Below are 20,700 nucleotides of genomic sequence, written 5' to 3'. Positions count from 1 at the left end.
TTAGAACTCAGACAACCATTTTAAGTAGGGATGTAAACGGATCGGATATGGATCAAACTCGGATCAGATTTGAATGGATCCAGATATTCTTTGACTAGATTCAGATAACCCTAAAAGGATACGAACACGGATAGAATTCGGATTTTTGACTATTCGTTTACTCTATGACCTATGTAATCCGGACCTTTCTCCCCCTAATGAATACAATTTGCTATTAATATATCTTTCGAAGTTGTCTTAGCTCCTTTCCTTGTTCTCTAGAACCTGTCTAAACTTCAAGAACCCTCAAAATCATTAATTGATTATTCGATGGATCCGATAATTATTTTTTGGATAATTTGGATTTGGACCTAGATACAGATACCGCTAAATGGATAAGGATATGGATTCGAATTCGGATTTTGACTATCCATTTACATCCCTAGTTTTGAGTCTTCAAAAGGCTCTCGCACGCCTTGGCAAAACATATGGTCAGTGTATTTTTCATTTAAGAGAAAAATAGCCAACAATTTGCAATTGCTATTCCTCAACCTCTGCAAAAACTCCACCATTATGTCCTTTGTTGACTAAAATTAGTAGGATGGGGTCCTCCCCATGTCCAATCTACCCATGTTAACGTCTTGTTTGCATTCCTATCCTCAATTCTCACATGTACAAGCGTCGACAAGCAGTGCTCGTCTCTATAACAATCTCTTGCGTAGTAGTTGCCGTATAATGGAAAGAATACATAGTCGGACGCGAACTCCATCACAAGATTGCGATCGATCTGGAACCATTGCGACCCCTTTTGCCATTGCTCAATCATGATGTATGAGTTCCATACGATGGTCATAACGGCCACGTCCAACATAACTTGGATCATCATAAACCTCCACAGAGGTCTCTTTAGAATCTATTAGGTAAACATAGATGGTGGGGAAGTTGAAGAGCGAGAATGCATGATTGTGATAGAACGTATGGATCTTTCATTTGAGAAATTATTGAGAGCATTCGCTAATAGCTGCCGTTTTGCTTCGATGATGCTAAAGGTGTTTATGATATAAACACCTCTCAAGCTATTTATGAATTTTATTGATATATTGATTTATTTAATAAGAAATAAGTATCATAAATCATACCAAACATCTCTATTTATGTTTATGAACCGGTTCATTGATGTATAGTTCAAATGAGAGGTTGAACTTAGCTAACATAGTGACATTAAAATACACAAATATAACAACTTAAAATGGGTTTCCTCGAGTATGGTCAGTTGTAGGAACATGGCTTTTACATGAAGCAACCCCACTTTTTCCCTTTCTCCCCTTTTCCCCTTTGTGTGTGCGTGTGTTGCAAACCCAGTCCTAGATATATTGGCACTCCATTTTTCTTCAGAGAGAAAGAATCTTAAAGCAGACAATTTATCAAGAAAAGCAAGCATTTGAATGGTGGAAGAAAGGAAATCTAAACCGGCTATTAAGGACTCTTAACCATGACTCAATGCCAAAAATAAAGTCTAAAACTTGCAAAAGTATATCACTTTCTAAAATAAAGTGAATTACATAAAATGAACAATATTACACTTTTAAATAAAAATAAATTCTTAAAACCTATTAGACCAAAATTACAGAGATCTTCTTTAATCGGAAGGAGTAAATCTTACCAATCAACCTTCATCATATAACTTCAGGTTCAACTTGATACAGGATTTGTATTCAAAATCACTATGGCTGGATTCTCAAATTAGGGAGTGAGTAGTAGAATCCCTAAATTGAAATGGGTTTATAACAATAACGGCAAAATGGTAAATGAACTGAAACATATGATTTTTTTGGTAGAACTGAAACATATGATAACATGGCATAATTAGATGAAGTTCAATGAGAAACACATTGTTAGTTACCGTTACTATGGGTGGAGGGCAAACTTGGAAGCAAATTATAAAACTGGATAAAAAGGGATAGAAGAAAAAGGTCGGGGTAAATAGGGAAAATAAAAGTTAAATAACAAGGATTTAGCGGGACCTAAGAAAAAGAGGGTGTGGGGTGTTGGGGTTTCATCACTTTCCCTTCTATGACAAACAGAGAGGTATAGTCTCTAATTGGAGTCGAAATCAAAGGAAAACCAGCGACGAAATAAGGCGGAAGCCTGGGGGAAGATCGACAACAAGCGACGAAATACGGCGGAATCTTGGGGGAAGGTCGACAACCAGCGGCGGAACCGGTTGGAGCTTCGACAACCAGTGGAGGTCTTCGGGATTTCGAAGGCAATGTTGATGGGAGAGAGGGAGCCGCGGCTTGCAGCGGGAAGGCGCAAAAAAAAAGTACGCATTATAATTTTTTTTCTGGTTCTCGCTCTCTCTTTTTTATTATTTGGCTGCTGGCGGAACCCTAGGACGGGGGGGGGGGTGATTGAAGTTGTGTGGGGAATAGAAGGATCGGTGGGGTCTTGCTTGCTGGGAATCGAAGTTAAATATTAGTTGAAAAAATCAGATTAATTGGCCATCATCTGCTCTTCTTCTTAGGGCTTTTTCTATTATGTTGACAGTTATATGCCCTGTTGTTTGAATATTGTTTAGTGCGATTGAAGATTCTTGATCACACCTAATAAAGTTTCTGGGACTGATAGAGCTTACTTGTTGATCTTCTGGAATTCTCTTACTGTTTGATAAGTCTTTCTTTAGATATTGATTTGTTCCACCATTTGTTCTCAGTACCTGCATGGTTATAACCTTCAAAGATCCACCCAATTGCAAGAAACATATAAAAAACCTGCTAAAAGATTCCAAGAATTGGAGAGATTTTTTCTGGCCTAAGCACACCCTCCAAACTTCTGAACAAATCATCTTAGCCTAAATGGTGACCTGTTATACCCTATCATCCTAGGTTTTGTTGGAACAAAATCAATGCTAAATACACAAGAATCGCAATTTGAGTTTCTAGGAATAGTCCCATAGGTCATCTACTTTATTCCTTGGGTCATTGTTCAATATTATTCATCGGACACATTATCCACCTCATAGTACTACCAAATGGGTTCAACTGATCTTACCTTAGAAGGGGATGAGTTTAAGGCTACTGTGGAAGATGGGAGAGGGAGATGGTTTTACTGTTTCTACCATAGAACAGTAACAATTGTAATGGGAAAAGAGGTTTTGGAAGAGGAGAGAAAACGATGGGGAAGGATGAGGGATCCTTTGGCTTTGATACCAAATTGGTGATACAGTGAAAGAAGCATCGAAGGGGTCATCCTAGGTTACTGAAGAGTCGTCCGACTGGTTGGTGACCGAATTAGAGAGGTTTTTACCGCTTTCTCTTCTCTCCAGCACTAGTGCCAATATGGGAACACACACACACACACAAGCGCGCGCGCATGCGTAGAGTCGCACATGAAGAAGGGGTAGGGGTGGAGGGGAAGAAGATCACACAATAACCGAAACTAGGACTCATAATAAGGCTCAAAGAGTCACTAAAAACAAAACAGAGACCCACAAACACCTCACTATTCCTTTTCTTTTCCCATCATGACATTTCATCATATTTTAGTTACTTGTGAAAGTTGAACCTATGTTTTATGCTTTTGATGCATGATTGGTGGCTTGTGCAGGTTGATTGGCCCTGAAATGCCATCTTCTGAGTTACTAGTTGCAGCAGCCAGATTAACAGAAGCTGAGGCTGTGCTGAGGTATTCACTGATTAGATCAGTTCTTCAGTAGGTTTTCTACTTTGTGGAGGTCTTAAAATTGCCATTGGAGTTCACAAATCTTTCATATATAGTTTGAATCTTAATTGACTGAATTAACAATGATGAGTAGTTATTTTATAATTTACCTTTCTTTTTGCATGTAAAAAGATTATTTTGTTGTTCTCACTAATTTTTGCTGTATTCAAGGATGCTAAGTTGGAGGATGACACTAGTTTGTTTATAGGCCCTCCACCTCTTGCTGTGGCTGCCGAAGTTGCATCAGAAAGTGAGGCAGAATGCTTTGAAGAGGTTCTGCATTCTATCTGTTATACATTGTTGATCAAATTGTTTAACCTGATATTTTCTTGTGTTTGCAATAAAAAATTGATGTAACTGAATCTCTATTGCATTATTATTGGTACAACAGCTACTGTAGAACTATTACCTCCTAACATCTACATTTATAGTGTCCATCAATTGAATCTCATGTTGTTGAGATATAAGCTTTGGATAATTGCTTACAAATTCTTTAGTTAAGAAACTCTGATCTAACAAGGGAAGCGATATACTAGTTCCATTACCCCCTCCCTCCAGTAGATTGCTTATTAGACCCTTTTTGGATGTACACATTGAGACCTTGGTTAATCGATCATCTTGGAAGAAAATTACTCATACAGGTGGGAGTAAGCCTTTTTTAAGTAAAACTTAGATGCCCCCATTAGTAGTCTTGGTTTTGTAACCCTTTTTTGGGAATATTTTTCATTCACTTCCATTAATTGGTTTTTATTTCTGCCTTGCAATTGAGTTCTCTTTAGATCTTATTGATTAGAGAACCTGCAGCCTGGCAGCTGAGATCTTGAGTAAATCCACATCGAGTTCCCCAACAATCTTCCCTGCTGTTAAAACGCACATATGCCCATTGAAGCCCTTGCTTTGTCCTTTATCTTGGTTCTCTTGTTATATTGTGGGAGGGAACATTCAACTACAATCGTTCTGCATTTTGTTTATAACTGAATTATTTAATTAGTAGGTAATTGAGTTTTCAGGCCTGCAAGATTGATCAATAAAACCCATCGAGGTTGGGCTCATAAATTTTTGTATAATATCTGCACAACATATTGAATTTGAAGTTTATATGAGTATTTTATTTGAAAGTTGACTACAACCTATTTTTATTTCATAGAATTGAAAATTAATCCAATCAAATGTTTATTTTAGGCCCTTTTCTTAGTTTGATTTAAAAAATTTGTATCATTGGATTCATTTTAATTCTATGAAGTGAAATTGCATTGGATTTTGGAACTGTTTAGTTAGTTTGACATTGCCCCAAGTGTACGGCATGAACCAAGATCTCTTTAAAGAAAATATTATTGCAACTCCTAAAAAATTATGATTACCGAGTAAAAGTGGTGGTGGATATAGATTATAAACTATGGAAGAAAGTTAGTTCCTTACTTTTGGATCATCCTTTGGTTACCAGCTGATTGGAAGTACAAAGCAAAAATTTTTAAATGAGAATGAAAATGTCAATGAATGAATTGTCTTACTATTCATTATTTCTGGTTCTTTTTGTTGCATTCACTTACAACATGAAACAACCAATAGGCAAACAATAGTTGTGATATTGTGTACTACCTTATTGAGTAACTGGATATTAAATTGTTGACTGAAATTAAGAACATTAGTAATGCTTCTTTCCTTTTTTTCTTTTTTTCTCCCATCTTGGGGAGGGAAGGTTAGATTATTGGGGGTGGGGGGAATGGGTTGACAAATACTTTAGCTTTTTCTTGTTCAGCCTTTATATGAGGCAGATTGAGCATGTTTATCCAGGGCCAGCCATGATCAGTAAGGATGAGGTGATCCTAACAAATCTGGGTCCTTATGTGACACTGGAGTCGCAATATTTGCTGTTAAGTTTTCGTATGGAATTTTTTATTTGTATTTTGCAACTTGGAGGTTCAATTTTGCATTTCTAGAGATTATGTTAGTTTTAATAGTGCCATCATGCTATTAGTACTTTCCTTGGAGTTGCACAATGCTATTACCCCTTGTGCCTTGTACTATGCCACTGAGGCACACAACTTTGTGCACTTTTTTGTTCCTTTAGTCCCTTTTTGCGCTTTGCATATTTGAGTACCTCTATGGTTTGGCTGTTTTATTTGACCAAAATGTATGCACTTTTTGTTCAAACATTGCAGCCTTAGGTACGTATTTGAGCAAATAAAGCTTGCTTTGTATTTCTGCAAATTGGTTGGTTTATGGAACTAGGTTTTTTTTTTTATCATTGTATTGGTTAACATTTGTTCCTAATACTCACAATTTTAATTAGTTTTTGTGATGTTATTGCCATATTTTGTTAGGTTTTGTAAGTTTTCTCTTATGTTTATCATTCATGTGAACTATGCATTACTTCCTAGTGTCAAGTATTTAGCATGTCAATTAATGTGACTCAATTTCCATGGTCTGTTTAAGTAACTGGCCCTTTTCCCCTTAGTTCTTAAATCAAGTAAGAATGTGAGATATTTAGGGTTTTCACTCTTGTAGCAACTTGATTTGTTCTTAAGCTATGTTTTTGTGCCACTATTAAATAAGTTTATTGATAATTTGACATATAAATGGTATAGAGTATTTCAATAAATGCTTATCGGAAAAGTAGGGTTGTCTTGTCCCTCAATTGAGAATGTTTTCTTGTGACTCTCACCTTAGATGCCAGGAGGCGTTTGTGCCTGAACTACACCTTGCGCCCTAAAGAACTTGATTAGTTCTTATGTCTATCTGGTCTCTAATTGCAGTGGAAATGGGAATATAAGTTCACTTTGAGTCATACTTTGGTTTTCTGTTTAATTAATTTTTGCACAGCAGGTTGGTTCGTAAATGTTATTCGATAGGTGTTCTTAGTTAGCTTTATGGTGTTAGTATACATTGGGAAAGGGTTTAGGTGGAATCTAATTCTCTATCAAACTTTAAATTGAGTAACTCCACCCCCCCTCCAAAAAAAGAAAAAAAAAATTCTATCAGATTTGTCCTTAAATCTAGTAGATATAGGGAAGTCATGTCATTGGTGCTTGCATAAGTATTCTTCTTATTCTGTCTTCCTTACTTTTGAACAGGTGACAAGAATCATGGAAGCTGAGGGTGATATTCCATATGATGTGCTTGGAGTGAACTTGAATATGTCGGCTGATTACATGAAGAAAAGGTAAGTCTGGATTAGTTAATCCATGCAATAAGACCTTTTTTCCCTATAACTTATTCACTCCCTCAAGCCAACAAAGACTGGTCTCTTTGAAAAACACAAATTCAGTATATTTTGAATGATGATGTTCAATGCTTTAAGAAGAGGAAACAGAAAATTAATAATAAAATATAATGAGGGGCATTGTCGCAAAGTGACAGGAACTTCATGTCTTGAATTTTACAAAGGACCAACAATATGGGACCATAGTTGTCACGGCGCCAAGGCGAACCAAGGCGGTGGAGGGTTGTCTAAGCGCTTAGGCGAAAAGGCGCAGGCGACTAATTGTTATTTTTTATTTTTCCTATTTTCTAACATTATTTAGTAAGCTATATATACCTTGTATCATAAAAAATCAAGATTAAGCAACATCAAGTCATTAAAAATCAACATTTAGCCATATTAAATCATAAAAAATTAACATCAAGTCATATTAAGTTATAAAAAATCAAAATTTAGAGAAATGCTCTGGTTCTATAATAAGTTTGATTGGTCAAATGATATTATTTTTACATGAGACTTTTTGTATCAGTTATAATATAAAATCAACTTTCTAAAAAGTCTAAGATTACTTAAATTTGAGTTGTAATGACAAAGTTATGCTCCGGTCAAACTTATTTTTAAGTGTGCGAATACTGTTAAAATCGCCTGAATGAAAATAATTTTATGGATATCAAAATAAAAAATTATTTTACCAGACTTTTGGTTTTTGGCAATGTTTTAGCATGATAGAATTTATAAAATTTTCATAATTGAGAAAAACTCCAGCATTTAAAAGTTGAAAATTGCCCCTATAACCAAAATCCAGTTTTTCTTCTTGGACTGGGGGGTTGACTTTTTATCCTTTTGGAATTTGATTTTTAAACTATTTTTATTGGATTCAAATAGGGGTATTTGCTTATTTATGAATAATATCTTAAGTAAATGAACATTTACTTAAATGATATTTGGCATAAATATGTGTCAAAACACAAGGCGGCATGCAGTGCAATAAGGCGACTGTCACCTAGGCCCCAGGCAAACCGCCTGGACGCCTAGTCGTCGCCTAGGCGACGCCTTGACAACTATGTATGGGATTGGAATAACAAAATGAACTAGTTTTTGTGGACAAAGGGAATGTTTTTATCTCCAGCTGTTTTGCTGACCCTATCCTTTTCTTGGTCATACTCATACACCCTAATCAATTTTATTTTTATCCTACTCTTAACCATCTCTCCTATACCCATTTATTCTATGGAAAAATAGTTTAATTTTGTGATCACACTCTTTACTTCCATCTTTAGGTGTCCTTATATGTCTGGACCATTATTCGAGATTGAGTTATGGGGCCTTGAGAAAACCAGCTAGCAGTTTGGAACAAGAAAAAGAGTTACTGTTGACTCTAAACCAGCCTCGAGATCGAATTATCAATCCTTTTTCATGAGGCAAACCTGTATAACATCAGGAACCTTGACATTAGTTGGAGTTTATAGAACATCATTTTTATACTTCATTACTAGATGTCTTTCTAATTTTCAGATGTACATATGGCAATGTGTTCAGTTTCTGTAGATTGGTATAGCTTTATTTCCTGTTCGAAAGTGGAGTTTATGATGCAGTCAAACATTAAGAGTAGTCCCTGTTTTGGTAGTAGATGGGTATGGGCTTCAATTTTTATGTTTTGGTTGTAATGTGCTCTATTACAAAGCCTAAAACTATAGTCCAAGTGGGGTATATGAATTTTTAACCTTTCCCTATTAGCATTATGAGTTTGAGAGTCTAATAGGTTGTTTAATCCTACTTTCATTAGGATTTCTGAAGGTGTAGTTAACTTTTCATTTCTAGTCAGTTGAGTCGTCCAGTTTTGCTGTTTCTGTCTATTATACATCAAATAAGTAGTGTTTTGAGTTGTATTAGATTTAGGAAAGTTCTAGTCATACTGTCATACTAAGATTAATTTCTTGAGAGTTCTATGTAAGGACATGCACTTTGGCTACTTATGGGTTAGATATAGAATGAATTAATTTGACTTCTGGTTAATTATATTGGCTACTTAGGGGTTTACAAAGGCCAAGTTTCCGTATAGTTCTGATAATTCCTGATATTCAGGTCAGTTATTCTTCTTTTTTCCTCCTCCATCTTCTTCTTCTTATTGTTAGTACTACTTTCAAAGTTACTATTCACAGTTACAGTTCCCAGTCCCATAACCGTGCTTAATTCTTTTGTTGACGCTACAACAACGACAACAAACTCAGCCTTATCCCAACTTAATGGGTTCGGCTTCATGGATCCATACAAAACAATTTGTATGACCCTATTCTCTTCTAATTCGTGTGACCCTACTCAGCCCTAATCAATTTTATACTACTCCTAACCATCTCTCCTAGATTGAAAGTCTACCCATTTATTCTATGGAAAAATAGATTCACCACAACTGAATCCAGAAACTTTGTGATCTCACTCTAGCTTCCGCCGATATGTGTTCATATATATATATATATATATGTATATGTATATGTATATCTGGACCAGTATATAGACCCTGCTTTGAGAAAACCAGCTAGCAATTGGCTCTAAGCCAGAGTGAACAACCGTTTATGATGCAGGAGCTTCCCGTGATGAAAATTCAGTGGCCTGGATATGTTTTAGGAATGACTAGATCTTTTTTGGTTGTTTGAGATTATTAGAAATAATAATATATTTCCGTCACTTTCCTCTGGGTCTATTTTTGGAAGATCAAAATTTATTATTCTAGTGTGGTTTTGGTGCCGTTTGATAGCTTATTGAGTTACCTTTCAAACAAGACCAATATCCTGCCTTTCTGAGCTATATTTGGAAAGTTAAAAGACTTAACTTTTCGAAAGGAGGGGTAGGGAGTTTGTATGTAAATATGACTTTTTGAGTGGAATAAGTGGTTTTTGGTTTGGTGCTCAAACTAATGCAACCCGAGGTTACGGAACCTCAAATTTGGGTCCTATGGACTCACAACTGACAAATAATTCAAATTGAATGAGTAGTGGCATTTTCATATTATTTAGAGCTATTTGGGACCTCTTTGAGCGAGGCAAAGAGTCCCTAGAACAGAGGAGTAAATAATTAAAAAAAAAAAGGTTTAAGCTGGAAATTCATAAAATGAATTGGAGAAGTTAAGAGCAAAGTTCAGAAAGGGAGGACTTAATGTAATCATCAAGAATCATGTGAAATTACTAAAGGTGTCTTCTTCCTTATGACACAGCAAACCTGTGGTAGATGGATTCAATTTCAGCTGAGGAAGTCACCCATATGAGCACAAATCAAGCTGAAATTTCAGATGGTCAAATCCTAAGACCCAATGAATCCAAATGGTGAGCACTCTAAGTAGAGGTCAGGAATTAGAAAGAAAAAAGTTGGAAGTGCTACCAGGCGGCAGTTGCAGACTCGGTTTTGGTTGCTGGTAGACAACACTAGTGTAGGGCTCTATGATGCAGATACACACCCGTGGATGGGTATCCAGACAGAGATGAACCGGATCCAATTTGGGTATTGGGCTAGTAAGATCTTTTAGGATTTTATTTCTATTTTTATTTAAGGTATTTTATTTCCAAAGTGGTGAGATACGTAAGAGTATAGTCGGTTTAGTATGTTTTCCTCTTTTTGAACTTATTTCCTTCTAGCTCTTGTTTCCTTTTTAGAGTCTAGTAGGAGTTGATTTTTTTATTTCTTTAAATACTTGTGACCATCGATTGAAAAGGAATCGAAGAATGAAGTTATGAGTTGGAAAAAAAAAATCCTTTTCTCCTTTGTTTCCTACCGAAACCCAATCCCACCTCTGTAACTTCAATCGAACTCTTCCCCTTCTTTTAGGGTTTGACAGCAGCCAAAAAAAAAAAAAACACCGCAACCCCCATTGTCCCCATCTTTTGACTCCTACTGCTCCAACCAAGACCCCACCGCCCTACCACCCCCTTTTGCCTTCGATTGAAAGTAAAGAGATTGAAAGGAAGAGAGCAAAAAAAAAAAAAAAAGAAACAAAAGGAAGGAGCCGAGACGAGAAGAGAGAGAAAGGAAAAGGGGAATCGTACCTGGTTGTCGATCCTATCTTGCGATGTCGTCAGCTCCCTGGGTGGCTCATCTATTGCATCGATGCAGCCCAGCCTTCGCTGGTTCCCTTGGTGTGACAGAGCAGAGACCTTCTCTGCTGGTTCCGTCTCAAAGAAGGAGACCCCTGCTCCTTTGTCGGTCAAGTTTTCTAAGTATTACCTTTGTTGTTCCTAAACTACCCTTTCCCCACCCTTTGTTACCTCTACACCATTTTCCTTGTCCTTCCAATATTACCCCTCCCTTTTTATGGGTTGAAATCTTTTGTATTTCTATTTGAACTTTCAAAATTACATCACTGCCACTCACTTAAAGATTTCAACTTAATTGCTATTCTGCCATCCCCTTTGAACTTCTATCTAGTTACTCTTTTGCCATTCCCCCTTTGCTTTGAGTGTTTACTTGCCATAGTGGGTCCATAGTTATTCCGAATAGCAAGTTTGATCGATGAATCTATCTCTCTTGCTGGAAATTCGTCAACAAATGCAACTAGTACGAGAGAAGCTTGAGGAGACTCAACAACACTACCAGGAGATTCATCGTCAATGCAGGGACCTCAAAGACCAAGCATTGACCACATCTAATTGTATGCACTCTACCTTCAACGACTTGATCTCAACCATTGAGCAAGATATGGACGAGCAAGAAGATGAGTCACCAATGATGGAAGATGGGATAGAGCTGTTGGAAGTTGAAAATCAACTTATGGAAGAATTTAAATCAGTTGATTTCTTCCGTGACCTGATTGATTTTATTTTTCCAAGTCATTACTTCACCAATGAACCTCGTGTTATGGATTTCATAGCATTTTATAATGGTTTTGATGGTGATTTCATACATGTAAGGATGTATACTGATCGACTGGTGTTGATTTTCCCGTTCTATAAAACTTGTGGACGAGTTCTTCTCAACACTGGGGGAATTGATCCAGATACACACTCGTGGACCGATCCATACCCATCTGGGTATCTAGACAGAGATGAACCCGATCCAATTTGGGTCTTTGGCTAGTAGGATCTTTTAGGATTTTATTTCTATTTTAATTTAAAGTCTTTTGTTTCCAAAGTGGTAAGATACGTAGGATTAGAGTCGGTTTAGGATGTTTTCCTTTTTTTGAACTTACTTCTAGCACTTGTTTCCTTTAGAGTCTATGTAGGAGTGACTTTTTTTTTCCTTATATATTTGTAACCATTGATTGAAAAGACAGATTGAAGAACGAAGTTGTGAGTTGATATTGTGGTGTGTGCCCTGTGGGCTGACTATGTGTGATTTCTCTCTCTTCCCCCCCCCCCCTCTTCTTTGTGTGATTCCTTCCCCTCCCCCGCAACTTTGAGTTCATCTTAGGAATTCTTCCCTACCCCTATTGGCCCTCCATCACTCTAGGACATGAAGGACCTAACCCTAGGCAGGATCTCAAAATACAGTAAATAAAACTCAGGTTCAAGTACTCGATTACATAAACAAAACCATAACCCCTAATCTGATATATCGAATTGCAGGAATTAGGGCTTGAAAATCTCAGGTAGACATCATAGGAAAATTGAACCGCAAGCTGGGATATGGCATTCTCTAGTCAGCAGCTGAGGGAACAATCCTTCAGCCCATTTGTAGCGATTGGTATGGTTTCCAGCAACAACTCTGCATCTCCGATTGGTTCTCAGACATGCAGCAATCTCAGAACAGTGAATGAAAACAGAGAATTGATTTAGGGAATAAAATAAGAATAGAAAGTGATAAAGGGGTGGATTGAGCCTCTCACTCTCACCTAGGTATCTCACCTCGAGGTCTCTCACCTCATGTTGGACTCTCTCCTACACTACCTATCACAGCACTCATGTTTGCAAAACCAATTTCTTTCATCAAATCAAATTGTTGGCTGTTCCAGCCTTTGCTCTTTATTTAAAAACTTCAAATCGATTACATCAATGGGCCTTCCTTGCATGGAAAGGAATCTCTTACAAATTGAACTTTTTCCTAGATAGAAAGCTACTTACCAACAAAATAAAGAGTCCTAGAATTAGAAAATACCCATTACATAAAGCAATCTAATAAAAGTAAAAACTAATCTCTAGCTAATAAATCCCCCATGCAAGATATAAAAACTTTCTAAAATATAGGACCAATATAACTGTCAAATCCTCCTCCACGCACGACCAATTAATCTTCAACTGATCTCCAAGCTTGCTGGCCATGGGGCCCACTAATGAGGAGTAGATTACAAGTAACTATCTCCGTAGTTTATAACCCCAAACAATACAAATAGGAGTAAGAAACAAAGAAATAATACCATCAAATAAATCCCCAAGGATACAATACCCATATAGGAGCAAAATCAGCACAAAACCTAACCCGATAGGAGAGAGAAAGACCTGTTATAGAGCTGGAGAGAGAGAGGTGCGGCCAGGGCTGTAGGAGTCCGATTGAGTTGCACTCTTGGGCATAGATAGTCCCTAGGGAGGGTACAAAAACCCCCAAAGTTGAGAGAATTCTGACGGCTGGTTGTGAAGTTATAAGTTTTCTTGATTTTCTGACTTAGGAGAGAAAACTGAGAAGAACCTTTAAGAACAACAGCTGAATGCTTCCAACAATGACTAGGTAAGGATCGTGGGACCCTTATGAGGCCCGGAATACCTTGATTGAAGACCTGACTAAACAGAGTACAGAAGAGAGAAAGAGAGGAGATCGATCTCTCTCCTATTCTCACTAGGATTGCTGATCGGTTATGATTTCTGGAGACTTTTAGCAAAATCTGAACTATACCTTTGAATGTTACAGCAAATAAAATAAAAAAGAAGAATAAAACAAATGGGGGGTTAAGAAGGGTGAAAAAGAATAAAGGAAGTGGCTATCTCAGTCTGGGCTTCTCACCCACAGCTATCTCAGCTGCTCTAAGCATTTAGTTGCAAACTTTTTTTCATAAATGCAAATTTTCTTTTATTCAAATCTGTCCAATAATGGTACATATGCCTCTCTATTTATAGCTATTTATAGAGGGGAAGTTTACAATCATACTAATACTAGGAGCTAGTTTCCCAATAGGACTAGACACTCCTACTGCAACTAGGAGTTAGTTTCCCAATAAGACTAGACACTCCTACTACAACTAGGAATTCAAAATAGGACTAGGACTTGACTTTATGACTCCAACATGGAGTAGGATTAACTAACTAATAGTCCATATAGGACTTTACAACCAACTAATGGCCTAATGGGTCTTTATTGAATTAAATAGCAACTAATTAAACTAATAAATAAAATCCCGTTTTTCTACCTTCTATCCATATTTTAGGCCTATTAAGGTGGCCCATTTCAAAGAAAACCCATGGGATCAAATGCCCAACACATACATAACACAACCCAAGGCTTATTTGCAATAAAATAAGCCCAAGTGACTTATTTACATCATCCACTCTTAAACCAACCTCAATAGAAAATAGCCTATGCAAGGTATCCATATTCAAGCAATTTCTTCCCCAGAAAGCTCTCACACAGTTGGATGAAATCTGATCTCTTATAATATGCTCCTCAAAATTAGAATCTGAACCCTGGAATGTGCTCCATTGCACCAACCAAAAACCAGGCCACACCTGATTGATTTGATTTGTATAGCGAGCCATAAAGAGATTGGAATTCAATTATCCTTGTAGAAAGTGTGATGCAAGGAGAAATTAGTGAGACTTGGCAGAGAACTTGGTCCTTATCTCAAGCTTCAACATTGTCTCTCACTGCCTTTGCCAAGTCTGGGTGGAAATTTAAAGATGATTCAAATGGGAAGTTTTACCTTGATCAAATGACGCTTAATATTTTGACCAACTAGTGAAAAATCAATTGATCTAACTGACACCTTCTGTGGGAGTTGATCTCACCACCAAACCAGAGGGGAAAGTCGATTTAGTGAATTCAATGAGCAAAATGAGAGTAAAGGGTTGGGAGGGGGGGGCTGGAGGTTGGGCAAGAATGGTCCTGACAGCTTCTTTGCTGCTCTAGCTTATGTAAACCTCAAAGAAGCTGTTTGACATTCAACAGAGAAGATGAATTTTGATCCAATTTGAAACTGCCTGCTGATTTCTTGGAACCACTGAACAGGTGTGTACATTTTGAAGAGCAGCAGTTAGGATATAAGATTCCACGACCCAATAGTCATAGACTGGGTGAGATGAGCATGCTGGAATTTTTGTGGTGCAACTTCATCCCTTATTATATTTCTTCTGATGTATAAAACCTATAATATGAATCCCCCTTCCTAGCTAGGGTAAAAAAAGCAAATAAAAAATGTTTTTCCTATAATATTGAAATTAAGTCTCCAATAATTCAACAAGTATTTGTGTTGGAATTTCAAGGATCCAATGCAGTTGGTGTTTTCCGCACACACTTGTTATTTTATAGGCGTCAAGGCGTTGGAGGGGGCCTGGACGCAAGTTGACACCAACAAGGTGCCCGTCAAGTCGACCGAGGCACCTAGACACTTTGAGTCTTTGACAACTATGGTTTGCTTTTTATATATTTGTTTTTAGCGGGTAGTTGAAATTTTCCAGTTATTACTTAATGCAATACTTTCTTCATACTGTAATCAAATAGATGTGATATTGTAAGTTTTCCTGGAAAATGATATTTGTATGTTTTCTATCAGATATTGGAAGCTATCTCTGTTGGTTCACCCAGATAAATGCTCCCATCGACAAGCCCATCAAGCATTCGTCAAATTAAATTGGGCATTTAAAGATTTACAAGATCCAGATAAGGTACTTTGGAATTTAACATTCATGGGTTATGTCATGGCACTTTTGATTTATTCTGGTTTTCTGGTCCTTGCATGTCATGTATGAGCATCTAAATACCTTGCCCGTATCTATTTCATTGGTAGTTTTCTGGGTAAGAAAAATTGTTGCTATCGTGTACAATGTACTCCATGTCTCAAGTTTCTGGGAAACAAAGTCATTTATATTACTCAGCCCAATTAACTAATCCTTACCCTAATGTGTTGGCTAGTGTACTTGTACATTCTCTTCCGTCCCTGTTAAATTTTCTCTTTTATCAAACCAGCTCAAATCAACTAAGAAAAAAACATCCGACCAATAGGATATGTCATCCATGCATAAGTGAGGCACACGAGGGGCATTTGCAAGAGTGATTGATGGCCTGCCAACCTGGAAGTGAATTTCTAGGGGAATGGAACTTTCTTTCTTACTTCATCTGAGCAGAAATGATGCACACATGAGCCACTGGCACATTAATACCAGCCTGGGATGTAATCTGCCAAGTCATTTTTTTCCAACAGCCCTAAGGAGTAATCGATATACTGTGGAGCGTTTTTGGCTATTCATCCAAAAAAAAAAAAAAATGCATACTTTGTCAGCTCTTATTCATGCATGTCTTTTCTCACCACTTCTTCCAAAGTAGCTACAACCAAACTTTTTATGTAGGAAAATTGAGTGAGAGCGGGAGAGGGAGGGAGGGGTTGGATGATGGTGGTGACGGTGGTGGTGGTGGTGCGGGGCCGGTTTGTAGGGAGGATGGTGGGGTGGGGTTGCAGGGGAGGGGGGAGGGAGGAGGGAGTGGTTGCAAAGGTGTTCCTTCATTAGAGGACGAAGACGAAGAAGAAGCATGGGGTCAACAAAAATATTAAAATTAGGAAGTTTGAATAAAGAAAAAGTTATGAAGGGAGAGAGAAGGATTTTGGGGGTTTTTAGGTTGTTCGTTTAGCTTTTTTTACTCGCAAGGGGATTTGGTAAATCTTTTCAACATCTTAACTTGTATATATTTTTGTTATTTGGTAGATCTAGTCAATTTCCCCACTGTATTTCAGGTGACACCTGAATAAAATTGCAATTTGCATGACTGTTGTCTAAGGTATTCCTGTCCATAGTAGATATTGGAAGCTGCAATTCTATCCTGCATACATGTGATTGAAATCTGATCTTGAGGCTCTTGAAATTTTGTAGGGCTTGCTTGAGTTTGAACCTATAAGTCACTGTTTTGCAACTTTCAGGAGAGAATGATATGTTTTTGCTAATTGATATTTTATCCAGTGTCACTTAAAAGACTTTTTATCGAAACTAGCAGAAATATTATCTTATTTTTTAGAAATGATTTGTTTGATGAGCATGTCTTTAGAAAACCTATAGTTTTTTGTCTTACTTGGGCACAGGTTGGCTGGGTGACTCACCTAATTCTGCTATGTGGCATGTCGGATGGTACTGAAATTTGGTGGATAGGTAGATCCCCGTGATCCCCAGTTCACATGTCAAGTTTCTGCCAGAGTTTGCCAAGTGGCAAAACAAAGCATTGACAAATCTGGGACTACCAAGAGGGTGCATGAACATACTAGGGATTGAAATTTGCAGCCAAAACTATACACATGGTCAATCCAGACCATTTCTAAGATATTCAAATGTTGGAATTGCATTGCACATGTCACAATTAGATGAACCACTGAGTCAAGGTTAAATGGGTGGACCACCTGGCCAGCCCTTGTTATTTTTTATTTTTTGGCATCAGTTTCCTTGTCATGTTGTTTACTTAATATTCTTGTTTGGATTTTTTTCCCTATGAATTTATTCTGGCCTCACTTGTTGGAAAATTTAATGATCAGAAGTTTGATGTTCTTCAATGCTTGAGTTCTCAAACTGTGATTTTTACCATGTATTGCTTCTAATCAGAAATTTTCATGGTTTTGGTAATCTGGTGTTTTATGTTGCTGTTTCTTGTAGAGAAAAGTGATTGATGAGAAAATCAGATTGAAGGAGGAGCAGGAGGAGTTCAAGGTATTATGGTGTTTCTCACTAAAATGCATCTTCACTCTTCAAAAGTTTTTTTGTTTGATTTTCATTACAGGAAGTCTGTTCCCTCCTTTCATTGTTTGGTCGATTTGCATTTCTTTGCAATGTGTCCACACACACTACTGAGCCACCCAGCTGATTGTTCTCTCTTACGTGCATGATTATTCAATCACCTTTATTTATTTATTTATTTATTTTTGAAGAAATTAAAACCACTTCATCATATTTCCTTTATACCATTCTTGTTTCAGATGTATGAATTTGGCATAATTTCAGCATTTGTAATACCTGTTTTTGAATTTACTTATTTCCAGTCATTGAATACTTCATTCTTCCTCTGGCAGAGCTTTTTCTGTTATGATCCCAAGTAATAGGCTACTCTGGTTTGAAATATTCTTTAATTTCCATTTGCAGGCAGAGTTAAAAGCATGTTGTGAGGCTGCACAATGGCGAAGATTGCAAGGTTAGCTACTTGTTTCTCATGGATATTAACGTCAGTGGTTTCTATTTCAAGTTCTTCCATGTTCTCTCTCTCGCTCTGCCTTCTTCCACTGCTTCTTCATTACAAACTGGTTTGCACATTCATGTTGAAACAATAATAAGTAGTGGTCTGTGGTATTAGGGAGAAATTTTGTTTGAGTGTTCACTTGATGGGACATTATTGTGAAATCGCAGGGTACAATGAATCAATCAAGCAATCAAAACTGGTGTGTGGAATGTGAATATTTTGTGTAAATCTCTTTTTAAAATATATCATGATGTGGCAATATGATTCAATTGATATACAGGTTTGATGTATAATCCATTTCTACTTTAGAGTAGGGTAAAAATTCCATCAAAACCCTTAAAGAGAGATGCAAAATAAACTAAAGACATTGATCATCTCAATTGAAGATCAAAATAGATAGAAGGCTGTTGCAGACATAACAACCCTAGATTTGGGTCTGTGAAGGGAGTTCCCTCATACACCCATGTTTTTCCTCTCGACTCTATCAAGCTTTTCTATATATATAGAAGGCTTGAAGTCTTAGATTGTGAAATAGGAGGTTAATGCTCCTCGTGATGGTTAATGGTTTTTGTCATCATATTAATTGAGACTTTGTAATGGTTGCAGGTATATTGATGCCAGGTAATGATGAGCTTCTAGAATTAACCAAACTACCCCAGAAAAGAGAGGAATGGATGATGACGTTGCCACCTGAAAGGAAGGTAGTTTCTTGAAATATTGTTGACGTCCTTAGATTTTTGTGATCTATTTCTTGGCCTCTGAAAAACTATATGGTTTCATTTTCTTTACTCAGCCAGGTATGACTATGCATTCAACGTCATCTTTTAGTAAGACTACTAAAGGACGTGGTGATACTGGTGTTTGGACCGACACTCCTATGGGCAGGGCCCAGCAAGCAAAAATAAAGTATGATATATCTGAAAAAGCATGTTTTGTTTATGATGCTTTACTTCTCACTGTTATAAAAATTTGACAACTCAATTTCTTACTTTTCAGTTACTTAGAGGCTTATAAGGTTGCTGCACTCCCGTCAATTGAAGAGAAGGAAAGAAAAACTTCAGACGCAGACCTTGTGGACCAATACAATCAATCCAAACGCTCAAAATCACTGGTACAGAAGCACCAAGAAGAGGCAGCCAGAAGTCGTTCCAGGAAAAAGATAAAGAAGCAGCAAGCAGATAAAGAAGATTGGGTAGGGGAGCACCCATGGAAACCTTGGGATCGTGAGAATGACCTAATGTCTGGTAGACAGAAGGTTAATTTAAATTCAGAAAGTTTGATGCAGGGTTTGGCTTCCCGGTTTTCTGTAGGAACAGTACAAAGAAGTTTTCTTTAAGTCATGGCAGGTTGTCTTGTAGCTTGTACTTAAATTTTTTTCACTTGAATTCAAGCTGCTTGTAATGAAAATCAACAGGAGGAAGTATGCTTGAGTCCAGCACCAAGAGAATGAAAAATCTAGTAGAAGACAAGAAAAGGTGTATCATATGAACTCGGGCATCCAATTTATTGTGATTTCCTTCTCGGCTTTAACAGCAACTGCAGGTTCTGCATTGAACCTAGAACCCTCCATTAAAGGAGCAAGCAGAATGAGATACCCAATCCTTTTTGCCTGTTCGTAAATATATGGAATCCAATTTATCGTGTTTTCCTTCCCGGCTTTAACAGCAACTGCAGGGTCTGCATTAAACCCAGAACCGTTCATTAAAGGAGCAAGTAGAATGAGAAACCAAATCCTTTTGCCTGTTCTGTGAAATATATGGCATCTCGAATTGATGGTTGGGCCCGTCTTAAATCCTAACCCTTTCCGAGTCCCCGTTCGTGTCTCAATCATATAGCTCTCTCCCCTGACCTAGGAAAGGGCAAAGGTTTTTCACTCTTTTTCAGTTTACGCTTAGAGGCTTTAATCCTTCGCAGATGAATATATATGATTCCACGATTTTCTCAGTTAGAACCGAATCTATTTTTTGGCTTCAATAAACCTGTAGAAATCAAATCGGACTGATTGAACCACAAACAGGTATAAAACTTGAACTGAACCCGATTAAAAAAATATATTTTCAACATTTTCTAAATGCATATATATATTAGTAAACATGCACTTGTGGTCAAATATTTAGATGCTAAAAATATTTCAAAGTACTTATACTCAAATATTGGTTTCATTGCTTAATAACATATATTGCTCATGATGGATGTACCAAACGAACCATGCCAAAGAGATGATATTGTGTTCACTATCGAAGCCCAGTCAGTAACTTTTATTTTCAAGAATTAAAAGGGCCAAGGCTTGAACCAAAAAATGTTGTCCCCATGCCCACCATACCCATGATGTCTTAGTGAGACCTAAATAAAAAAAAAAAGACAAATGGGTATCCTCCACAAGCATCTCACGAGGATGTCCAAGAAGAGACAATTCCATTCTATACAATTATAGGGGTAAGTATTACTAATCATAGAAG

General features: G+C 37.2%; 1 protein-coding gene across 2 annotated transcripts; it reads left to right on the top strand.

The window, feature by feature from the left end:
* The first annotated feature begins 2,028 nt into the window (after positions 1-2,028).
* On the top strand, positions 2,029-19,810 carry LOC122089412. Of its 2 annotated transcripts, none has more exons than XR_006143320.1 (10): positions 2,029-2,301; positions 3,586-3,663; positions 3,870-3,972; positions 6,774-6,862; positions 15,585-15,696; positions 17,665-17,718; positions 18,148-18,196; positions 18,848-18,942; positions 19,039-19,147; positions 19,238-19,275. XR_006143320.1 is itself a non-coding variant. In XM_042659116.1 (10 exons), the coding sequence occupies exons 1-10, from the start codon at positions 2,249-2,251 to the stop codon at positions 19,575-19,577; spliced, it is 1,086 nt and encodes a 361-aa protein (XP_042515050.1). In that variant the 5' UTR covers positions 2,029-2,248; the 3' UTR covers positions 19,578-19,810. The 2 variants fall into 2 exon arrangements, 1 of the variants encoding a protein (XP_042515050.1); XM_042659116.1 differs by having other exon boundaries at positions 19,035-19,147; positions 19,238-19,810.
* The last annotated feature ends 890 nt before the right edge of the window (positions 19,811-20,700 follow it).

Source organism: Macadamia integrifolia, chromosome 9 (genome assembly GCF_013358625.1).
Source record: "Macadamia integrifolia cultivar HAES 741 chromosome 9, SCU_Mint_v3, whole genome shotgun sequence".
Classification (NCBI taxonomy): Eukaryota; Viridiplantae; Streptophyta; class Magnoliopsida; order Proteales; family Proteaceae; genus Macadamia; species Macadamia integrifolia.
Note: the sequence above shows the minus strand (reverse complement) of the source record. Positions and strands in the feature narration are given on the sequence as shown.

Bases quoted from the DNA above. Each gene is read 5' to 3' on its own strand.
- LOC122089412 (XM_042659116.1), top strand. From the start codon at position 2,249: ATGTTGATGGGAGAGAGGGAGCCGCGGCTTGCAGCGGGAAGGCGCAAA. The intron at 3,973-6,773 runs GTTCTGCATTCT...ACTTTTGAACAG, and splicing joins AGGCAGAATGCTTTGAAGAG to GTGACAAGAATCATGGAAGC. The intron at 18,943-19,034 runs GTAGTTTCTTGA...TTCTTTACTCAG, and splicing joins CGTTGCCACCTGAAAGGAAG to CCAGGTATGACTATGCATTC.